The sequence below is a fragment of the Lethenteron reissneri genome, unplaced genomic scaffold (assembly GCF_015708825.2).
Source record: "Lethenteron reissneri isolate LAM-NWPU_2019-01 unplaced genomic scaffold, ASM1570882v1 scaffold_1258, whole genome shotgun sequence".
Classification (NCBI taxonomy): Eukaryota; Metazoa; Chordata; class Hyperoartia; order Petromyzontiformes; family Petromyzontidae; genus Lethenteron; species Lethenteron reissneri.
Window position 1 is genome coordinate 1 of NW_026890957.1, and position 10,223 is coordinate 10,223.

The window sequence follows — 10,223 nt, forward strand, 5'->3', positions numbered from 1 at the left end:
GGGCCACGCTGCCCCAGTTCCGCGAGGTGGGCTCCGCGCTCAAGCGCAAGTACGACGAGGCGGTCCACGTGGAGCCGTGCACGCCGGCCGCTACCGCCACCGCTACCCCGCCTTCCTCCAGGCGCGCTCGCGCGGCCACCGCAAGCCGCTCCACACGGAGCTCGTGTTCACCGAGAGCTCGCCTAGCTACTGCGAGGAGGACCGGCTGACGGGCAGCGTGGGCACGCGCGGCCGCCCGTGCGACCGCACGTCGCCGCACGCCGACGGCTGCGAGCTGCTGCTGCGGCGCGGCTACGACACGCGCCGGTACACGCGCTCGTGGCATTGCAAGTGCGAGTTCCGCTGGTGCCTACGTGCGCTGCAGCACGTGCAGCGAGGGGGCGGAGGAGTACACGTGCAAGTGACGGCGGCGGCGGCTTGCTGGAAGCTGGGGCCCCGACTAATCCGCCGGCTCGATCGCTCGCCCCGTCGACTGTCGGCCATGGCCCCCACGGGCCTCGCCCCTGGCAACAACAATCATGGCCGGACAAAATTGTCAGCGGATGTCGCTGCCTGATGGCGCGGCTGTCGTTCCGCACCTCGCAGTTGCCCTCAACTCCCCTCCCTCACTCCACCCCACCCACCGCCACCCTGCGTGATTGCCGACGGGGTGGGGGGGGGGGCGCCAGGCGGATCCCTGCAAGAGATCTGCAATCGGCTCCCGAGCCTGGGACAAAGTAGCCACCGAGATCTCAGCATGATGGGAGAGAGAGGAGGAGTCGGTGACTCGTCCACATCGCTCACCCTGCCCCCTCCCCCCCACCACCACCTCTGCCCCTCCAACCACATGCCGCTTCTCCCACTCAGATTTGCTGACCACGAGGACCCACAAGTTCTGTATGTCGCCGGCACCGAGTGCAGCATCTCCCAGTGAATCCCAGCGTCCCCCCCCCCCCCCCCCCGGCGAGCATTTCCCTCGTCGAACACGGGGGAAATGCGTGGACTCGATGATCTCGTGTTTTACAGGGAAAGGTGCGCATGGAAGGGCGGCAGATGGTCCAAAAATGTGTGGTTAAATATTTTTTGCATGGTTAATAACATATTTCCAATGATTACTAAGTGTGTACCCCTCATCACGGTTGAAATTATGTCTGTGTTTGTAAATTTGGATGGCCTCGTATACAAACCTTTGATGGTAGCCAGAGGGTTTGCAGAGCACCTTAGTCTCGGAAAAAACAATATCATGAGAGCCCACCGCGTTGTAGCAATGATCGGCAAAGGCGGAAGACTCAATTTTGCCGTGTTTCAAATCTTGCTTGTGCTCGCGGACACGATCAGAGACATGACGTTTCGTTTCCCCAATGTAACAATCACCACAGCTGCAACTCAGTTTATAGACTCCAGGGTATTGCAAGTCAGGGATGACATCCTTCACAGATGGGCTCTCATATATTGCTTTTTCCGAGACTAAGGTGCTCTGCAAACCCTCTGGATACCATCAAAGGTTTGTACACGAAGCCATTCAGATATACAAACACAGACATAATTTCAACCGTGATGATGGGTACAAACTTAGTAATCATTGGAAAGATGTTATTAACCATGCAAAAAAAGATTTAACTACACATTTTTGGACCATTTTATCTGACAGGCACTATTTTACTTTACCGAGTGTTGACATCCCCAGCGTTTAACAGTACTCTCCTTTTTCGTATTTGATTGTCAGCCAACACTGGTGAAAACAACATGGGCATTTTCGTTCTCTTCTGTCATGTGCACCAACAGGGGCTTGCGCACAAACACGTCCACGTCGACGTCTACGTACACCTCTTTTAGCACCCCCCCCTCCCAATACGTTCCATTCATTGGCTACCACATTCTGATAAGCTCCCCCCCTCCTCCCCCTTAACTTGTATGACCCCAAGAACACCATCCCCACCGTCATACATGGAGGTGGAAACATTATGCTTTGGGGGTGTTTATCTGCTAAGGGGACAGGACAACTTCACCGCATCAAAGGGACGATGGACGGGGCCATGTACCGTCAAATCTTGGGTGAGAACCTCCTTCCCTCAGCCAGGGCATTGAAAATGGGTCGTGGATGGGTATTCCAGCATGACAATGACCCAAAACACACGGCCAATGCAACAAAGGAGTGGCTCAAGAAGAAGCACATTAAGGTCCTGGAGTGGCCTAGCCAGTCTCCAGACCTTAATCCCATAGAAAATATGTGGAGGGAGCTGAAGGTTCGAGTTGCCAAACGTCAGCCTCGAAACCTTAATGACTTGGAGAAGATCTCCAAAGAGGAGTGGGACAAAATCCCTCCTGAGATATGTGCAAACCTGGTGGGCAACTACAAGAAACGTCTGACCTCTGTGATTGCCAACAAGGGTTTTGCCACCAAGTACTAAGTCATGTTTTGCAGAGGGGGTCAAATACTTATTTCCCTCATTAAAATGCAAATCAATTTATAATTTTTGACGCGTTTTTCTGGATTTTGTTGTTGTTTTTCTGTCTCTCACTGTTCAAATAAACCTACCATTAAATTATAGACTGATCATTTCTTTGTCAGTGGGCAAACGTACAAAATCAGCAGGGGATAAATACTTTTTTCCCTCACTGTATATATGATGGTAATTTTAGCTGATGGAACAGGAAATAATCGTGATTAAATGTATGTAAGTATACATTAATACAGTATATATAAAGTAGAAACAAGCGGAGTGCCACATGAGGCAGTTATCTCTTGGATAAATCATACCAAAATAACGGGTACGTAACTTTCTTAGGGTGATATTGCATCTAAGCTGATACTTTTGTCTAGACGACTAAATGCGACATTAAACTAAGAACGAGTCAGGCTGTCGTCGCTGCAGCGTCATTTATTCACAACTTACACATTCAGTGCATTCTCTAATGAAAATACGAAATGCAGTAAATCCTACTACACAGTCAGTAGCTACTACTGGCTCAGTAGATACTACTGTACAGTCCGTCGAGACAACTACAGAATCAATAGATACTACTTCCTCTGTTGTATGTAGGGCGTGTAGCTATATATAACTACGTGGGGTAAAGATATGTTTGAGGGGGGAGTCACAATTTCCAGAAACCTTTGACATCAACTATTTACCGCACACTTTCTTTAACTTTTCACGTGAGGTCCAGGCACACCAGGAGGTCCCATAGGACCCTGAGACCCTGGCACACCCTGAACAAACACAGACACAGCTTTAATAAAAACGAGTATTGTATTTAAATGCCACACATTCATACATGTCAACCCATTCGGCTTACCCCTATTCTTGTACAGGGAAATTTTGATTTCCAGCTCCATACGGCGTGCAGCCGTTTCAATACGACAAACACGTTCAGCAGGAGACAACACGCCCGTTGAGCACGCGCTAGCTCGGCCACCTACTTGCTGCCCTGCAACGCAGTTACCCTTCACGCAAGTTGCCCAACTCGTGCAATCATCTCTGCGTAGGCCACGAGGTTCGTGCCGCCAGCGGCCGGCAGCGAAGTGAAGGGTGAACTCGAACGGCACTGCCTGGTCTACCGCTCACCGCTCGCGGCAGCGCAGCTACCGTCGAGTGCACAGGCGGTGCAACTGCGCCGGTGCGCCGGAGGGGTCGAAGCACCCGGGTGCGAACAGAGGGGGGCGGGTAGTTGCAAGCCCCGTGCCGGCAATGGTACGACGCTGACGGACGGTGAGCGGCGGCGGGTTCTGCGCCGCTACGTTGCTGGGGCAGTGCACCTCACGCGCTCGTGCGCAAGGCGCCGCACGGCGCAGTTGCCCAATCACACTTGGCTCGGTCGCGTGTCTCTTTGGAGAAGTTCCATCGTTACACGCCTCGTTCACCAAATGTGGTTTGACGTTTACACTACGAGACATCTCCTTTACCGGTGGCAAAATAGTGATAGGTTTTTACCCTTTTCAACTGGTACAACAACTGACACCTTTATACAAGGCATCATGTTTGCAATAACCACAACACAAGCAGTCAAAATGCAAACAAGAAACAACTCTGATGATGATAGATATGCACTGTCCTTGAAGTTGATTGGTCCACACCCGAGACAGCTTTCCTTAGAGCCCGGTCACCATTGGTGTTGGACCAGATGACACCAAAAGGCGTACAACTCAAAGACAGCGCACTATCAGAGTATTGAGAGCTCGGGGTAAGCATTTACACTATGAGACATCTCCTTTACCAGTGGCAAAATATAGTGCTAGGTTTTTACCCTTTCAACTGGTACTGTCTCGGATGTGGACCAATCAACTTCAAGGACAGTGCATATCATTATCATCATCAGAGTTGTTTCTTTTTGTTTGCATTTGACTGCTTGTATTGTGGTTATTGCAAACATGATGGACTTATGGCACTTGTTTTATTAAACTCTTGAATAAGATTTGGTTATAACTGTTGATGTTATGTAGCTGGTAGATGTGACACCAAACTATTGCTTTCTGAAGATCTTGTAAAAAACAAGGGCAAAATTCACTTGTTTTAAAGTTTAATGATAACAGACCACTTTGCATTACTTATAACTCCTGTTAAAAATGTTCATGAGGTAAAGATATTTAACTCATGGAAATGTAAGGTATTCTATACAGTTTGTTCAATGTTATCTGACTGAATGAAAGGCAGAATTGCGTTTTTAGAGTTGTTCACGTCTGCCTGAGTGGCTTATATTTGGTTACATTGTCATTTGAAAAATAAAGTTAATTGTGGCAATGACATTTTTTTAGAACAGTGTGTGGTGTTTTTCACGTAACTTTTGTGGTGAAAAAAATAATGTCGGAAGGGACTATTGGCCCCCGGGCATCTTCATTTGATCAACTTGGCCCTCTTTGCAAAAAAGTTTGGACACCCCTGAGTGACGCGATATCGGAGTCGGTCGCTCCAAGACTTCCAACGTTCCCCTCGTGGGCCGGGAAGTCGTCACGATGCCGCCAGGCGGCGCTCCAAGACGCGTGACCTCGAGGCAGCCCTCGAGGTCACGTCCAGACGCCGCACAAATGAGCACTAACGAGGCTGCTATGGACGACAATTTCCGCGATGGAAATCCGTCACACGTAGCGTGCTCTGTACGTGCACGTACTTTGGAACAAATGACAACTAGTTCTAGATTTGAAGCTTTCGTGACTGCAAGGATTCATATTCTTAGGTTTTTTCGGTAAAGTCACGTAGGTGAAAAATTAAAATTAATAAAAGTAAAATAAAAATGTAATAAAAATCACGTTTCGGAGGCACACAAGCTTCCGTCTTCAGGTGGAACCGTCACACCTCTCACTTGATGCAGCAGTCAGGCTGTGACGGTTCCACCTGAAGACGGAAGCTTGTGTTGCCTCCGAAACGTCGAGATTTTTATTTTTTTTATTTATTTTTACTTTTATTAATTTTTTACCTACGTGACTTTACTGGAAAAAACCTAAGAATATGAATACTTGCAGTCACGAAAGCTTCAAATCTAGAACTCGAGGCTACTTCATCAATACGCTGTGTTTGCGGCCTGCTACCTGGACTTCAGAAGAACGAGTAGATGAGTCTGACTCTCGTTCACAACAAAATCAAGCACTTGCGATTTGAAATAAGCAGAGTGCTCGAAATTGCTGTAAACGTGAACAGAATAGATATATCGACTTGTGTGTGCTGTGTGTGTGTGTTGTGTATGTGCTGTGTGTGTGCTGTGTTGTGCTGTTGTGTGGGGTGCTGTTGTGCTGTGTGCTGTGTGTGTGCTGTGGTGTGTGTTGTGTGTGTGCTGTGTGCTGTGTCTGCTGTGTGTGTGCTGGGTGTGTGCTGTGTGCTGGTGTGTGTATGCGGTGTGTGCTGTGTGTGTGGCTGTGTGTTGTTATGTGCTGTGTTTGGCTGTGGTGTGTGCTGTGTGTGGTGTTGCTGTGGTGCTGTGTGTGTGCTGTGTGTGCTGTGTGTGTGCTGTGTGTGTGCTGTGTGGTGCTGTGTGTGTGCTGTGCTGTGTGCTGTGTGTGTATGTGCTGTGTGTGCTGTGTGTGCTGTGTGTGTGTGTGTGCTGTGTGTGCTGTGTGTGTTGTGTGGGCTGTGTGTGTGCTGTGCTGTGTGTGCTGTGTGTGCTGTGTGTGCTGTGTGTGTGTGTGCTGTGTGTGTTGTGTATGTGCTGTGTGTGTGCTGTGTGCTGTGTGTGTGCTGTGTGTGTTGTGTATGTGCTGTGTGTGTGCTGTGTGCTGTGTGTGTGTGTGTGTGCTGTGTGTGTTGTGTGTGCTGTGTGCTGTGTGTGCTGTGTGTGTGTGTGCTGTGTGTGCTGTGTGTGTGTGTGTGCTGTGTGTGTTGTGTATGTGCTGTGTGTGTGCTGTGTGCTGTGGTGTTGTGTATGTGCTGTGTGTGTGCTGTGTGCTGTGTGTGTGTGTGCTGTGTGTGTTGTGTATGTGCTGTGTGTGTGCTGTGTGCTGTGTGTGTGTGTGCTGTGTGTGTTGTGTATGTGCTGTGGTGTGCTGTGTGCTGTGTGTGTGCTGTGTGTGTTGTGTATGTGCTGTGTGTGTGCTGTGTGCGTGTGCTGTGTGTGTGTGTATGTGCTGTGTGGTGCTGTGCTGTGATGTGTGTGTGCTGTGTGGGTTGTGTGTGTGTGTGCTGTGTGTGCTGTGTGTGCTGTGTGCTGTGTGTGTGTGTGTGTGCTGTGTGTGTGTGCTGTGTGTGCTGTGTGTGTGTGTGCTGTGTGTGCTGTGTGCTGTGTGTGTGTGTGCTGTGTGTGTGTGCTGTGTGTGTGTGTGCTGTGTGTGCTGTGGTGTGTGCTACTGCTGTGTGTGCTACTGCTGTGTGTGTGTGCTTGTGGTGCTGTGGGTGTGTGCTGTGTGCTGTGTGCTGTGTGTGGTGCTGTGTGTGTGTGTGCTGTGTGTGTGTGCTGTGTGTGTGTGGTACCTCATGGGGGAGCAGTAGTGTAGCTGTTAGCGCTACGCTGCGCTACGAACCCGGCGACCAGAGTTCGATTCCTGCTCACGGCCAATACCAAGTGACTATTATCTGAAACTGTCCTGGGCATCCCCTAGGTAGACTCAACCTCAAATTAGTACCTGGTGCGATGTGCAAACATCGTCACTAGGGAGACAAAGGCGGTCGGGCGTGGTGCTGGCCACCCACCCCCTCGTGTGCCACAGTGCCGGCCTTCATAGGCGCTGCTCGCTAACAGCACTTGCCCCAACAGTCTGTTAAGGCTACACGGGGGATCTTTGTCTCTATTTACGTGACCGTGTCGTCTACACGCTGTCTGTTGATTATGTTAACGGCAGGCTTTGATTCCTAAGCAATTAAAGAAATTGTGCCGTGTTACGGAATGTGGAGGTATCTTTTTTTAATAAACGAGACGACGCGTTGTCTCGTACAATTAAGGATTTCAACCCGAGTTCATTGCGAGCCGGAGTTTTGGGGGCCAGGGCTCCGGAAAATATCTCCTGCCTGGTTATTCAGGCGAAGAGTGAAGGGGGGGGGGGGATTCCATATGCCATTAGAAGTTAACGAAAGGACTAACCGATAATCGATTATTACGATTATCAAGCTAGTGATAATTGAAGTACAAACGTGCACATTATAATCGATGCTTTTCGATTCGACATTCCTGTTGTATGAATCAGGATTATCCAGCAGCCATGACTGGTCTCTGTATATGCAACGATGTTTAAAATCATCGATTTTTTAAACACACTCTCATCGATAATCGGAATCACTAACAGGGGTCATTGCACGAAACGTCGTCGTCTCGTATATTGTTTCATCTTCATGGCAGTGTTGTCGATTTTTTTTCGTTTGAAGGGAGGGGGAGGGGGTGGTGTCATCATTTTCAAGGATGACAGTGGCGGGGGGAGGGGGCGGGGGGATGGGTGGGCAGTGGGTGTCTGCGAGCTCCTATTAAGGCCGGAGCATCGCACTCCACGGAGGGATGCGAGTCAGTGTCATTGGCACGTGTGTAGTCGCACGATTGTGTGACGCACGCACGCACGCACTCACCGTGCGAGAGTAATCATTTTAGGGCCGAGTGGACCTAGGGGACGCCCACGTCAGGGCGGCCGGAATGTTGAACGCGTGCGCGTCTCTGGGATGGTGGCGCTCAGGAGCGCGACGTGCGGCCGTGTGCGAGGCTGTTTGTGTACCCGTCTGTGTGTCGTGACGGGGAGCGGTGGTGGCAGCGGTTAGCGCGTTGTGCTACGAACCCGGCGACCCGGGTTCGATTCCCTCTCACGGACAAACACCGGTGACCATTATCTGAAACGGTCCTGGGCCTCCCCTAGGTCGACTCAGACTCAAATGAGTACTTGCTGCGATGTGTAAACATCGCCACTGAGGAGACAGGTGGCTGGGCGTGGTGTTGGCCACTCGCCCCCCTCGTGTGCCACAGTGCCGGTAGCCTTCACAGGTGCTACTCGCTAACAGCACTTGCCCCTACAGCCCGTGAAGCCTTTACGGGGCGCTTTGTATGCCCGTGTACCTGCGTTTACGCATGTGCGCTCGTACGTTCGCACGTACGTGTGTACGTATGCGCGGACACAAATGTATGCGTGGATGTACTTGTGTATGTGCGTGTGTACGTATGCGCGGACACAAATGTATGCGTGGATGTACTTGTGTATGTGCCACGTACGTGTGCGTCTATAAATACGCATACGTACACGTACGCGCATTTATGTGCATATCAGAACGCAGGTTTGCGTGCGTATTTACCTCTGTGTGTAGTTATAGAGACGCACGCGTTTCGAGCCAGCCTCAAACGAGAACCTGGTGCGGTGTGGCAACATCGGTCAGCAGCTTGCAGGCTTAACAGCAACTTGCCCCCTACAGCCTGTCGAAGGCTACACGGGGGAACTTTGCCTCTGTGTCCCTATGAGCGAGTGTGTGTGGGGTGACGTGCAACTCGGAACTGTGGAATGTGGCGAGGTGGCTGGTGGGATTCTGGGGTGGTGGATGGGTGGGTGGGGGGAGGCGGAGGGGACGCGGGATGAAGTGTAGCCCGCGCCCGTTATCCATCATTCCCGGAGCGCCCGCACGCACACACGTCACCACGGCGCTTGTGCCAGGCCATGTGCACCTTGAGGCCACGTGAAGTGTCGAACGCCCGCTGGAAGGAGATCACGGGGCAGACCCAGCAGGTGCCACGGGTCGACTGACTGAGATGACTGGCTGATGCACCACCTGTGCCCCATACTGTGCCAACTTGCTGTGCTTTAGCCACCCGGCGCTCCGCTCGTTGTTGTGAGCGTCGCTCCTCCGCCCTCTGTTGTTGTTGGAGGGCGACTGCCTCCAACTGCCCAGTAGCGTCCTTCACGAGCCTCCTCCACAGAGGCCGATCTTGACACCGCTGGTACCGGTCATCGGCAAGTCCACTCAGCTCCACGTCCTCCTGTACCGCATCACTCCATCTCCTCTCTAGCCCGTGCCACGCCCGTTTAGCCCCCTCGATCCGGCCGAACAAAAGCTGTTTAGGCATGCGGTGGCTGGGCATGCTGGGCTACATGACCCAGCCAACGCAGCCTTGCCTGCCGGAGGAGCTCACCAAAGGGACTTTTGCCCAGATCTTTCAAGGATTTGTGAGCTCCTCACACAATCCAGCCTGCCGGTTAAACCCAGGATGGATCGTGCACAATACCCATGGCAAACATCACCCTTCACCACCCACCATCTGCATGATATTCTCTCCCGTGGATTTGTCTCCGGTCCTCCGGTTTTTCCCCCTCCACATTTAGAATCAACATCACGCGTTTAGAGCGTTTGGCTGCTTTAAGTGGTCCACGTCATCAGCCATTTCAATGTGGCTATCATTTGTGAAAGCCAGGTCGCTTCTGCAAGAGCGCTACGTCGCTCAGTGGGCCATGCTTTGTGAACTAAGACAGATGTTTGCGTTTATAGACATTGCAGCAGTCAGAGACGCACACGTTAGATTGCAGAGAGGATCGTACCAGTTTCTTTTGTTCAGGGGGCTGGGAATGCGTTTGCTTTATAAAAGTGCTCTCATTTTCAATCTGCCCTTGAAAGCAATCGTAATCGAGTTCCAGTCCTGCCGTCGTGTGTTTACTTAGCCACACTGGCGAAAGGTCACTCCTGACATTTCCATAACGAATGCAAGAGGCTCATCGCATGCGAGAGAACGCCGACTCGTGCAGCGTGGGCACTCTACGTTCTCTTCCTCAAACGAGTCTTTGCATTTGGACGCGTAAAATAGCCGATTTAATTTCCTGCAGCAACAAAAATGTCAGATCGTATTCGTGGCATTTTCCCCCC

General features: G+C 51.2%; 1 protein-coding gene across 1 annotated transcript; it reads left to right on the forward strand.

Annotated features, from left to right (window-relative positions):
- Positions 1–5: 5 nt before the first annotated feature.
- Positions 6–556, forward strand: LOC133361847 (protein Wnt-7b-like; the record flags this gene model as incomplete). Its single annotated transcript, XM_061580837.1, is given in 2 exon segments — positions 6–72; positions 75–556. Coding segments are annotated over 2 exon segments (549 nt in total), but the record flags the coding sequence as incomplete, so codon positions are not given.
- Between the last annotated feature and the right edge of the window lie 9,667 nt (positions 557–10,223).